The sequence below is a fragment of the Vespa crabro genome, chromosome 15 (assembly GCF_910589235.1).
Source record: "Vespa crabro chromosome 15, iyVesCrab1.2, whole genome shotgun sequence".
Taxonomy (NCBI): Eukaryota; Metazoa; Arthropoda; class Insecta; order Hymenoptera; family Vespidae; genus Vespa; species Vespa crabro.
The window spans coordinates 4,982,191-4,995,172 of record NC_060969.1 but is presented as its reverse complement, the minus strand read 5'-3'; the positions used below and the strand labels follow the sequence as shown (position 1 = coordinate 4,995,172).

The following is a 12,982-nucleotide window of genomic DNA, read 5'->3' as shown; positions in this document are numbered from 1 at the left end:
TACATATACGTTAATTATTCGAAATTATAGATATTTCTATTTTATCTTTTGCATGCATTTCCAAAGTAAAAGTAAAATTAAAAAGTACACATATATATATATATATGTCGGAGAAGGTTATGTTTTTTTCATAATGATTTTACGGAAGTATAACTATCAAAAATAAATACTTATTATTAGTTTAACTACGTATATCATTATCGTAATTATCTAATAATAAATTAATATAAAACTCATTTTTCTTTAACAGTTCTTTTACATGTGTCAATGGATTTTAAGTATAAACTATAGTTTTGCAAATTATATTACTTTAAATTTTCGTTATAATAGTTACATATCTTGCTTTCTTGAAATAACATAAATTATATTTTTTATTAGACAAAAATTATAAAGATATGATGTTAATTATATCGTGTTAATGCTATTTAAAGCATAAAGTAAGCATATTGCATATATATATATATATATATATATATATATATATATATATATATATATATATATATATATATTACAATATTAACATGTTATATACATATATATACTTCCAGTAAATGCTTATTATTCACTAAAGATATAGATGCTTCAGAACAGCCTTTTGCTGTTTATATATTAACAACTAATTTCTAGATATAAAAAAAAAATAGTTTTTACAATAATGGATTTGCATTATAAAACTAAACTTATAATCCAATAGGGTTTCGATGTAGATTAAAATAAAATTTTGTAAAAAATCAATAATGTGCATATACACGATATAACTATAGATAATTAATACGTAAAAATTATAGCAAGAAAACTTAATTGCATTTTAATATAGAATTGAAGTAATTTTATGTTCAGTTCAATAACTCAGTTCAATGTAGAAATATACACAACCTTATAATAACTAAATAAAATAAACATTCCTATGATAATCACTAATTTACATTAGTAAATTTTAGTAAATAATTTTGCAAATAAGTCTAACAAAGTCCATCCATTTTAATATCAGCAATTAAAACTAATGCATTTTTAAAAATAAGGTTATAGTATATTTCTTAGTAAAATAGATTTTATTTCTTAATAGAGTATTAGATTATATACCAACAGTACAGGAAATATATCTATAAATCACGTATAGTTTAAATAATTGACAAATGAACATTTGCAAAGAAGTACAAGTTATTATATAGTCATTATATAGTCAGCAAGAAATATCTTTTATGCTTTCTTTTTATATTTTAATGTATTTATAAATTAAATACCAATTGATAGAGAACAGCAAATATTGAAGTTAAACTTATAGATAACAAAGAAACTTGTACTTCTCACATAATATAAAGTAGATATATAAAATACTTTTATATAAAATAATATATATTCTTTATAAGAACAGTAAGTTAGAACACATAACAGATAATAACTACATTGCTGCTGTTTCTTATGTACAGTAAAAATTACTTTTTAATTTTCTTCTCCTATATATATATTTAATAAGAATATATTATTTTATAAACAATGAAAATGTATTTTGTAAAATACCGTTCTATCTGCAAAATGACTACATATGTTTTTTTATATATGTTCAATGACTATAATTTTGGTGCACGCTGCAATGTAGAAAAATATTAAAGTGAACTGAAAAAAAAGCCAAAAGATTGGATCTATTTTTACAATCTATTGTAAAAAGTTGTTATAAAATAGAGAAATATTGTATATGCTTGTTTTGAATGAAGTATAGCAGAACAATCTATTTACCCATGATGATTAAGATTTACATCACATCACATATATTTATTTCTAAGATTGATATTCAATATTGTAACTAGAATGAAATAAGGAGATGTTATGAGTAATCAGGGAATAATTAATAAGTTGGAATATAATGAAAAGGCATGTTTATTTATAGAAATTATCTTGTATATATATTAAATAGTACATAATACACTTTATCTTTACTTTAAAATTTTATCTTATTATTTAATGTGAAATCATTTATGAGTTATCAAAATATCATACCCTATGATTTAATAAAAATTAATGGAAAAATCGTTATATTACAATATGTTAAAAAGAATTTATTTCTTTATGATTGCTGACAACTAATAAAAAAAAATTATCTTCTTTTAAATCCATATTTTTTTCTCTCGTAGAAGAGATCTGTTTTGGAACTACCTAAGTTTACTATTTTAGGACAACCATCTCTCTGAAAGTTATAAAATAAATTGTAAAATATATATATTTGATATCAATTTATATAATTATACTAAAGAGATATATTTACATCTTTTTCTTGAATTGTACATTCTTTACAATAGTATGCATCTGATACGCCAGGTCCTCCACATATCACGCAACGTCCTTGGTATGATCCATAATTACATTCATCGCATATTCTAACAAGAGTACAAGGTCTAACATAGGAATCACAAATAACACATTTGCCATCACATTTTTCACAGAGACGACCAATTGCTAAAAAAAATTCTTTTATTATATTTCTGTATGAATCTCTTTTTTTTTTCTTTCTTTCTTTTTTTATTAAAAACAATATCTTAACGTACCAACACCCGGTTGTTTACGACAAAAAATCAAATCTGGATGATGCTTGGCCATTTTTATAAGAAATAATTACTTATAGTTTTATCAATACATATAGTTTTATAGGTTATATACTTGCTGACTTAAAAACACACTTATTTATCATAATAATTGTTATTTGTGTATTGAATTATGTCTTAAATAAATTAATTATAGAGATCGGATAGCTCCTAGAAAAGTCGTGCACGAAAAGTATGCTACAATAGGTTAGTCGATATACATGAAAATGAAACTTTACGGAACTACTTAAGTGTCTAAAGTAAGAAGTATATTTATATACACACATATATATATATATATATATATATATATATATACAACGTTTTATTAGTGTATTTTCAAGATGTATATTATTATTTTATTATATAAAATTTCATTATTTTTCATAAAAAACCGCCATAAGTAACAGCCACCATCTAGAATTAAACAATGAATAAATATATTTTGAAATGAACTATGTATATTGCGAAAAAAAAAGAGAATTTCATATATATTTTTTATGATAACTTATGAAGCAAATTCATATACAATTAGTTTAAATAAAATAATCTATATTTATAATTGTAAAATGACATTACAGCTCTCTTAAATAATAATTATGAAAAAAGTTTTTTCGAACTACTAGAATTCTTTTTTATTTTCTACATATATAAATTGTAATTTATTATTTATATAAGTAAATTTTTTTACTTCCTTTTTTAACGAAAGATATCCATATATTTCTTAAACAAAAAGAAATATTTAGTCAATTAATTACACCATAAGTATAATGGAAAAAATTCAATTTTTGACAATGAAAGAAACATATTTATCTTTTTGATGTGTCAAATTTAAAAAAAAATAAAAAAGAATATGCATAAAATTGGATAAGGGAAGAGTTCGTGTTAATTTGCATTCTTATCTGAGTGTTGACATATATATATTTACATACTTGGTAATAGAGAAAGACAGCTTTATTTTAGAAGTCATTTACCTAGATAGGTAACACATTAAAATTGCGTTCAGGGAATAGTTTACAAGAAATATGAACAACCCTTTGACATTCACAAACAAAATTACACTTTCAATATTTCATTGATCTTACTTTCAATACGTTACACGAGTACGAGGCAAACAGCTACTTTATTCAAGAAATAGTATCATATACAAGCATACGTTTACATAATATTTATTACATAAATTTTTTTTCTGTTACTATCTCATAATCGTCGATGCTGTCTTTTTATCTATCGACGTTTATTATTAGCGCAATTAATTAATTCATTACACAATATTAATGTATAATAATTGGTACGTTCTCCACTGTACCATTCTCAATGGTGTATAAATTTCCCAAGCATTCACATTATATTTTTACTAACTATTGATCTATCTTTTTTTTCTCTTTTTCCTTTTCTTTCTGAACTACCGTGCAATATTTTTGAACATTTGTTTGCAATGACACGTAATAAACAATTCATTACGATTTCTTTATAAAATTATCATTTATACAATTATTCGAATTAGGATCGATGAAGTTAGATGCAAAAAAAAAAGCAAAGTAAATTTTTTACGATTTACTTTTAGGAAAATTTATGAAAAGATGCAGCTTGTATATCATATAAAGCACACTTTATATAATTTATACCCAACACCCTCGATATCATTATATTTGACATAGAATGTTATATGACATGATATGAACAATAAAATACCTATATACTATATCGCTTTAACAAATTTAACAATAATTTGTTTGTAAATATTATTACTATCATTGCATGCACATTATGCACACTATTTTATTATTTGCACACATTTATTTAACACACTATTTTATTTTATTATTCCAATAAAGTTATTAATCTGATATTAATTTTGCATTATAAAGAGGTAAGATATAGAGGGTGTTAGACAAGAACTTTATATTTTGCCTAAAAAATATGAACAATTGTGAAAACTAAAGAAACCTTATTGAATTGTTCCCTACAGTGATTACATTCTTGGGGAAGACTCCTACCATAAGGGGTAAATAAAAATTGTTATTATGGTTCCATGTATTTTTGGAGAGTTTTTCCACATTTTAGAAAACTAAGAGGATCTTGTGTTGGCTTTCAAATTTTTTATTGGGAAATTTCTTCCTCCATATGCTTAAGAAAGTGGAAACTATGATGTTAGTTTCTTTTTACTCAATTTCATTAGCTTTTAATTTTTCTTCTCGAGGCTTAGCACCTCCATAAATTGAACTTGATTTACTTGATTCAGCAATTGCATTTACAGGATCTTGAATTGTTCTTGGTGCCAGGACCAAACGTTTTCTGCGACTTGTACCTGTACGTTGCAATATTGATATAGATAAAAAGAATGTATCATGCAAAAATTTTCCTATGAAATAAAATCTACTAATATACCTGGGGGAGGGTCTTTAAGATCTGGTTCATCGTGGAATGGTTTACGATCAGACCCCATTCCACGTGGTGGTGGTGGTGGTCTATTGCTGTACGATCTCGACGTCGTACGTGACCACTCTCTACTACCTCCACCAGAGTCATCATTAAATTGGCCATAATTGCCTCTGTTACCTCTTGAATCCCAACCACTTCCTTGCCTGCCTCCACCCTGTGGTCCTCTGTCATTATATCCTACAAACAGTTTTCACAGAATTCATAATATTAAAATAGATCAAAATATAAAAATAACCATTCTTAGATAATAATGTTTTTAAATTTGTTCTTTGAAATATTCAAGCTTTTAATTATAACTAGCTCTTTTTTTAGACTTCTTCATTATTCTTTGAATATTGAAAATATATATTATAAAAACAGATTATTTGCAAGAATAAGTAAATGCTCTAATAGTTAGATTGGATAATCAAACATAAGCATAAAAAATAAACTTTGACGTTAAGTAAGTACACAAATGTTATTGATCATTTTTCAATTAAGGTTAAAGTAGTTATACAATTATACGAGTTCAGTGCCATGACATTTTTGAACAATTGACGAGTTAGATAAATTAATTAGATAAATGTAAGTTTGCCCATACTTTGAAAAAAATATTAATGAATGATAAAATCATGCAATTAAAAATAAAATTGCAAAAGATCACAGCACACGTTATGCTTGGCATAACGCTTACTCGTATAGATGGATTTGCTACAAAAATCATCTCCACTAAATCTACTATGGCCACCTTCTCTTCCTCTGAAACCACTACTACTGGTATGTCCTCCTCGGCCTCTTCTGTCAAAGCCACCTCCTCGATCATTTCTTTTCCCTTCTGCTACATCGATTTTGATTATACTTCCTTCTACATCTACTACACCATCCAGGTCTAATGCTGCTTCCAAATCAGCCAAATCTTCAAATTCTACATAACAAAATCCCTTAAATCTGCAAATAATTCATAATTTTACAAGATTGGTCATAAAATTTATATTTAATTATATATATATATATATATATATATATATATATATACACATACATATATATTTAATATACAAACCTATCAGTTTCTCTATCTTTTACCAATCTGATCCCTTTAACATTAAACTGATTAAAAATCTTGTCCACGTCTCCTTGAACAATTCCATTTGGCAAATTTCCCACAAAAGCAGTATAGGGAGGTTCAGTAGGCAATGGTTTTCTACCACTACGATATCCGCCACCATAATCTCTATAGAATAAACATAAAGTTTACATTTTAAAATCATTAAAGACAAATAAACAATAAAGATGTAACATAATTTTAGAAGTCATTATTAAAAAAGTATTCTTATAATTAAATTTGATATTGTTAAATTGATATTCATATATATTGCTTGTGTATTTTTGCTAAATTTATTAGATACAATTCGCGTATCATAACCTTATTAAGATATAAAATAAATCGGAGATGTTATAAATAAAAAAAGGTAAAAATATTCGTAATATCACTATTATTTTCAGAATAGGTATAAAAACACCAAAATGTATGTTTGTTAATATGATATCATAGTTTCTAACACTGAATTGGATACTGCGTTATTAGGGCACAGGTGCTCAAATGGATATACTATGAGTGACTTTCACGAGATTTCATATTGTTATTATAAAAACATAATTAATCGGAGAGTTCCATTCACAGTGCCACGTTTCATATCCACTGATAGACAACCGGCCAAAATAAAGCCGCGTGTTCGAGGCACTATGTCCGCGAGATGCTGTGTGCTGCACTCTAATATGAATTCACTTAACCTTAAAGTCGCGAGATATTTGTGGAAAGAACCTGTTTCCTCGTTCAAAGTACAAAAAAAAATAAACTTTATAGTTAAATTATTTTAGATAGCGTAGTGGTTATTGTATACAAACAACATTTTGACCGATACTTGCCTTGGATCTTCGTAACCACCTCGACCTGCCATATTGGATACACGAAACTGATCGCGACCGCGCGGGTCGAGCGAGTCACTGTGCTAAAGATGGCACTGTTCTAACTGTTTAGATGAATTATGGATACAACAAGTACTATGTTACATATACTTTCCAATATTCATTCAGGATAATATCATTTACGATCAGTAAATTAATGAAAATTTTCTAATACATAATTTAGTAATATCTACAAACTAATACATCGAAATCGTGGAAATTAGAAAAGCATGTCATTATTATTAATTTGGAAAAATAACTATTTTTCGTTGATGTTACTTTGTTTAGTAACTATTTAATTAATGTTTATGTATCGTAAATTTACTTCATTGCAATAGTTTCCTTACACACGCATATACATATATATATATATATACGCATATATATACATACATATTATATATATATATATTGCTACGTAGATTTTAGAAAAAAAGATAAAAATAAATTTTTAAAATATACACACAATAAATAAAAAAAAAAAAATTATAAAATGTTTATCAAATGAAATATACTTAAGCTTTTAAGAAATATCTCTTATCTGAACAATATTAAAAATAACTTCGTTTTTCATTCAGATTTGTGATTAACGTAGTCTTTAATGGTAAAGAATCAAGATGGCTCTCGAGAGCACGCACATGGTACAGAATGCTTCACGTGATTTAAAATTACGAAGTGTAGAAAAGATGAATTCAACAACGTTAGACTGTTTTACAAAACTTATTAATAAAAACGAATCAGTGAGATGTGACGGTGGAATTACATTGCTAAGACATTTGCATGAACATAATTCTGTAAGTAACCTAAAAATTAATATTTGCGAAAAGTTTGAAGCTGTTTCTTTTAAAATAAAAATTAAATAAATAACATTCATAACTTTATAGGATATACATGATAATAAAGAACACAAATATGCTATGACAAGATTAATACGTGGATTAGGATCCTCTAAACTATATGCCAAAAAAGGTTTTTATAGTACATTAACAACTTTCTTGACAATGCATCCTAATATCTCGGTAGAAACGATTTTAGTTACGATGGATACGGAATTACACCCAGTTAACAGCAATGCCAAAAGTGTAATATAGATAAGAATAAATAATATAGTTGTAGTTTTTTAGTTTTTGTCATTAATGTGTTAATTTAATATAGACTTAATTGCAATTTAACGATACTAAATATTATTTTAGGAAAAAGCTGATATATATATGGGACGTATATTAACTAGCGGGGCATTAATACGTTCTAAATTACTTTTGGGTAGTACTACTGATGTTCAGTCAAAAGTTATAGAAATACTTCTTAATGCTGGAAAACAACGTAGTTATCTATCATTTGTTTCCATTTCATTTTTAATTGAATTTATAAATCAACTTGACACAAACTCTATAAAAACATCTATTTGGCCATTCATTGAAAAGGAATTTGGCAAGCCATGGGCAGAACAAACTTTGGATACATTTTATGCTTTATTGATTATCAGAGATAAATATCCAGGTCTTGTCAATCAGGATTTCTTGAAAAAATATTTAGGTAGTGACGATGTCATCACTAAGGAAAGCATAAAGAATATTGTAAAAATATTAACAGTAAGTATATGATAATATAATTGCAGAAAATTGTCTATCCCATCTACTTTATAATTTTTAATTATATTTGTATAATTTGCATATTTTATTATTATTTAGGATTTACCCAGAATAATATCTTGTCATCATCCAGTATTCACTTTATTTTGTGAAAAACTTGCAGCCACTGATTTTGTGACTGACTTCTGGATAGGGATAGACTGCAAATTTCAAAAGCCATCAAAAACTGATGAGCATGTTGCTATAGAAATTTTAAGACTTTTACTCATAAATATTACAGATAAAACAGTGCTTCCATCATTGTTATCTTCACATTTCTTGCAACATATGTTAAAGAAATGTTCAAATTTAAAGAGGAATAACAATGATGAAGTTGTGATAGCATTTAAGGAATTACTAAATTTATTAGTAATAAGTGTCAAAGATATTAAAACAAAAATACAGATAAATGTATTAAAAAAATTAATCCTATATCCAGGAGATCTAATGATAGAAAAAAAAACAGGTACCAAGGTTGTTCAAGTGATCACCGCCAATTTAAATGCAGATGGAGTTAAGAAATTGTCAAGTCTGTATAGAAATGTAATAGAAAATGAAATTCCTAAAGAAAGGGAAAATTTGAAAACAGAAAGCTGGACAAATGCAGAAAGAATCTATGCTGCCCAATTACTAACAAGGTAACAAAAAACATAGTTGTATTTTTACAAATCAATGTAATTGTTAAGTTTCTATTTTTAATACAATTGCTTTATCATTAAAAAATTCTTTATTCTTACATTATTTTAGGCTTATAAGTCATCCAGCAACATTACTAGATCAAGAGTGGAGATTGAATCAATTAAAGTTCTTATTTGTGTATGGTTTGTGTGAAGTTCCAAATGTCGGTGTAGAACTTGTTCGTAAGTTATATTAAGTTTCATTTTGACGTAATACAAATACCTTTATTATTTCACTCACAAAATAAAAAAATATATTGGTTTTACAGCACATTTCAAAGATAGTTTTTATCGTGCTTTGGATCATAAACTGCCTAAATTGAATGATTTACGAAATATGTTGAGTGCATTAGTTCATTATTTAAATTCAGAATTAAATTCTGAAAATATAAAAGTAAGGGTACCATTGGGTAATGAATCAGCAGAAGCATGGAAAAAAGTGATTTATTTAATTGAAAAATTAGAGAACAATCCCAATGCAAAAGCTATACCTATATTTCATACTATGTATTTACATATGGGACTACAGCTCTTCTCAGACCCAGATATGGCAATTATGTCTATCAATGAACTTCAAAGTTGCTATGAACGAGTGACAAAGAAATTTAAGTCAAATAAACAATTGCATAATAAAAAAGTAGAAGAAGAAGAACCAGAATGGGTAGAAGTAGTGGTAGATCTTTTGTTATCACTTTTATCCAAAAATAGTCATTTGATGCGTTCATTAGTCACTTGTGTTTTTCCACATATTTGCCCATATATAACAACTGCTTCTGTGTATCAAATATTATCTGTAAGTATATTTTTATAATAACAAATACTGATGATTAAAGTTGAATTTATAGATGTTATTAAATACTTGAAATTTTTATATATTCGTCTATATTAGGTTTTAGATATTAAAAGAGATAGTAATCCATTGTCTATAGAAGGTGAAAATAATGAAGAATCCTCAGATTCCGATGAAGATAATGATATTGGTGACAATAATGTTGAGGAAGATAATACAGAAGTTACAACTGATTCTTCAGATGAAAGCGACATGGATAGTGATGAAGCTTTAGGAAATGAAGATGAAACTGTTACAGATAGATTACGTATAGCAGTAAGTCAGGCTTTAGGAGGTGTTAATATAGATAATAATGATGAAGATGTTGATGTAGATAAAATTGATGAAGCTGAAGGAAAACGATTAGATGAGTCGTTAGCTGCAGCATTCAAAATTCTTCGAGAAAATCGTCGTGGACAATCGAAAAAACAAGAGAAATCGGCACAAGCTTTGACACATTTTAGAGCCAGGGTTACAGATTTGTTGGAAGTTTATTTAGAATGTAATCCAGCGATGGCCGTTGCTTTAGATATGCTTGTTCCACTATTTGCATTATTAGAATTTTGTATAAAGGACCCACATCAGAAACCTCTAGAGAATCGAGTACGAGCTTGCTTAAAGAAATTATCAACTATAAAAAAATTTAAAGATACAGAAGGAGTCGATAATGAGTTACTGACAATAATTTTAAAGGTATTTATATATATACATATATATACATATATAGATATATATGTGTCATTACATGTTGTTAAATGAGCAATAAATAAAATATATGTTATTATAAGACTTTAATAGAAAAAGGAGAGCGTTCCGCTTCTGTTTGCCAAGAAATGGGAGATAAATTAGCAGAATGTTGTGCTTTCCTAATACGCTGTGTGCAGTACGTGGGTTTACCTGATGATACTTTTGAGGAGATTTATAAAACAAATTTAACAGCATTCTTTAAGAAAAGAGATTGTATTTTGCCAGCTATTCTTTTCAAAAGTATTTTACAATTATCCTGGGAAGGTAATTGGCAACTTGCACCATTATTGGTATGTTTCAGCAAAATGATAGACAATGTATAATAGAAAATCATTATACAATCGATAATGTGTTATATTTTTTATTATATTATCTAGGTGGAATATGCTTTTGATAGTACGATAAGGTCATATCGTAGAGGTCAAGCTCTCGAATTTTTAACTATTTTGTACAGAAATAACAGATTAATTCGTTCTGAGTCTACAAAGAATAAAAAGCGAATTCAAACGGAAAAAATGTTATATAAAAATAGTATAAACACATTACAAGACTTATGTAATGCGAATGAATGTAAAGATGAAAAATCTACTTTAGATCATAATGGTAGCGTTGGAAAGGATATCAAACAGAAATTTGTATATCTATTATTTTTACTTTTGCATACGGTTCATGCACAACATTTACAAGAAGTATGGAAATGGGAAAGTATTGGAGAAAAATTGGCTGAATATAGGTCTAAAGCTGTGCTTTCTAAAGATGCAAGAAGTGCATATAATAAATTAGCGTCACAAATTGGAATATCTCTTAGTTGGTAAGCATTATTATTATTAAAAATATATTCATTCATTACTTACTTAAATCATATTTATGCATTTTATTTACTCTATATTTATAGGCCTGCAAAAAAAGAGGATATCAATTCAATTTCAAAAGTTAATGGACAAACTAAAATTACTGAAGAAGAGGAAGACGAAGACGAACACGTTATGGAGGCTGATGAGAAAAATTGTACAGAGATGACAAAAGCAGAATTGAAGAAAAAAAAGAAAAATAAGAGTAAACAGAAAAAAAAGCAGTTGTTAAAAAAGGAATCACGTGAATTACGTCTAAAGACAATGTCTGAAGGTTTAGATGTAATTCAATTTAGTTCCATACATATTTCAAATGGGAAAAATGAAATTGATAGTATAAAAGAAGATAATGTTGTACCCGTCGAGGAAACAAATGGTACTTCTAAACATAAAAGGCTACTCACAGAAAATGTAGATGTTATAAACATAGCGAAAAGAAAAAAAAGATGCAAAAATTGATCGATAATAAGAGTGAAATAAATACGAAATTAAAAGCTATATTGTAAGAAAACGTATGGATGTATAAGCCTATCGTTAGCATATGTCATGCGTTTATGTATATAGATTTTTAATAAAAATAACAAAATTTATTACCGTAAATTTCCAGATGACATTAATAATTTAATTTATATATAAACTTTAATGTTAAAAAACGTATAAAAAATATATACTGTTGAAGAACGGTAAAGAGTGTATAATGATGTTGGCGCACTTTTAAAAATTCAATTTCTCTGACATATTCCGATGTATTCCGATGTATCCCGATTTGTTCCGACTTGTTCCGATTTACCGCGAGTAATGCGTGCATGCATGCATGCCTATTGTTGACAAAGTACCGGTTCATGATTTCCTTTCGACACAATCTTTAAAGAAAATAAGGTTAAGGTTGTTCATCACTCCTGTTTTTATAATGGTTTACGACAACAATGAAAACAGGCGTAATTCTTAACCGAGTTTGATCAATAAGATCCCATTTTAAAGACGAAACTTTAATCTAGGACTCCGCTTTTTCGAATTTTTTGAAAAAGCTTTATCTCTTTCAAAAAAAGTTCATATCATTCAAACAATAACTTTTTGAAAATAATTTATGCACAAATAAAAAGCTTTTAAGCTCTATATAAGATAGGATATAATTAAATTCAAAGATAATTTCTTTAAATTCGCAAATTTATATACTAATTATCATATGTCTTAATTATATTTATTATCCTTTATACTTTTATTTGTAGAACAAATGCGTATCGACGTCGTACCTAGCATGAATCATTAGCGA

General features: G+C 26.9%; 3 protein-coding genes across 4 annotated transcripts; 1 reads left to right on the top strand and 2 right to left on the bottom strand.

Moving 5' to 3' along the window:
• Window positions 1-814: 814 nt before the first annotated feature.
• LOC124429504 (PHD finger-like domain-containing protein 5A) lies at window positions 815-2,975 on the bottom strand. Its single transcript, XM_046974861.1, has 3 exons — window positions 2,547-2,975; window positions 2,267-2,457; window positions 815-2,188 (listed from the first exon to the last, which is right to left on the bottom strand). The coding sequence occupies exons 1-3, from the start codon at window positions 2,596-2,598 to the stop codon at window positions 2,099-2,101; spliced, it is 333 nt and encodes a 110-aa protein (XP_046830817.1). The 5' UTR covers window positions 2,599-2,975; the 3' UTR covers window positions 815-2,098.
• A 711-nt stretch (window positions 2,976-3,686) lies between these two features.
• On the bottom strand, window positions 3,687-7,053 carry LOC124429502 (eukaryotic translation initiation factor 4H-like). Of its 2 annotated transcripts, none has more exons than XM_046974856.1 (5): window positions 6,936-7,053; window positions 6,070-6,240; window positions 5,701-5,954; window positions 4,974-5,204; window positions 3,687-4,893 (listed from the first exon to the last, which is right to left on the bottom strand). In XM_046974856.1, the coding sequence occupies exons 1-5, from the start codon at window positions 6,965-6,967 to the stop codon at window positions 4,748-4,750; spliced, it is 834 nt and encodes a 277-aa protein (XP_046830812.1). In that variant the 5' UTR covers window positions 6,968-7,053; the 3' UTR covers window positions 3,687-4,747. The 2 variants fall into 2 exon arrangements, with proteins under 2 accessions (XP_046830812.1, XP_046830813.1); XM_046974857.1 differs by having other exon boundaries at window positions 5,755-5,954; window positions 6,936-7,052.
• Window positions 7,054-7,567: 514 nt separating this feature from the next.
• Window positions 7,568-12,309, top strand: LOC124429497 (myb-binding protein 1A). The gene is made up of 10 exons (XM_046974851.1): window positions 7,568-7,768; window positions 7,859-8,056; window positions 8,168-8,566; window positions 8,666-9,243; window positions 9,353-9,465; window positions 9,552-10,075; window positions 10,172-10,804; window positions 10,900-11,148; window positions 11,236-11,669; window positions 11,754-12,309. Exons 1-10 carry the CDS (start codon window positions 7,592-7,594, stop codon window positions 12,166-12,168), a joined length of 3,720 nt encoding a protein of 1,239 aa, XP_046830807.1. The 5' UTR covers window positions 7,568-7,591; the 3' UTR covers window positions 12,169-12,309.
• Window positions 12,310-12,982: the final 673 nt, after the last annotated feature.

Coding starts and splice junctions, on each gene's coding strand:
- LOC124429504 (XM_046974861.1), bottom strand. CDS start 2,598: ATGGCCAAGCATCATCCAGATTTGATTTTTTGTCGTAAACAACCGGGT. Junction 2,458..2,546: donor TCGTAAACAACCGGGTGTTG/GTACGTTAAGAT, acceptor AATTTTTTTTAG/CAATTGGTCGTCTCTGTGAA. Junction 2,189..2,266: donor GTACAATTCAAGAAAAAGAT/GTAAATATATCT, acceptor TATAACTTTCAG/AGAGATGGTTGTCCTAAAAT.
- LOC124429497 (XM_046974851.1), top strand. CDS start 7,592: ATGGCTCTCGAGAGCACGCACATGGTACAGAATGCTTCACGTGATTTA. Junction 7,769..7,858: donor ATTTGCATGAACATAATTCT/GTAAGTAACCTA, acceptor ATAACTTTATAG/GATATACATGATAATAAAGA. Junction 8,057..8,167: donor TTAACAGCAATGCCAAAAGT/GTAATATAGATA, acceptor ATATTATTTTAG/GAAAAAGCTGATATATATAT.
- LOC124429502 (XM_046974856.1), bottom strand. CDS start 6,967: ATGGCAGGTCGAGGTGGTTACGAAGATCCAAG. Junction 5,205..5,700: donor TAGCAAATCCATCTATACGA/GTAAGCGTTATG, acceptor AACTGTTTGTAG/GATATAATGACAGAGGACCA. Junction 4,894..4,973: donor TCTTAAAGACCCTCCCCCAG/GTATATTAGTAG, acceptor TGCAACGTACAG/GTACAAGTCGCAGAAAACGT.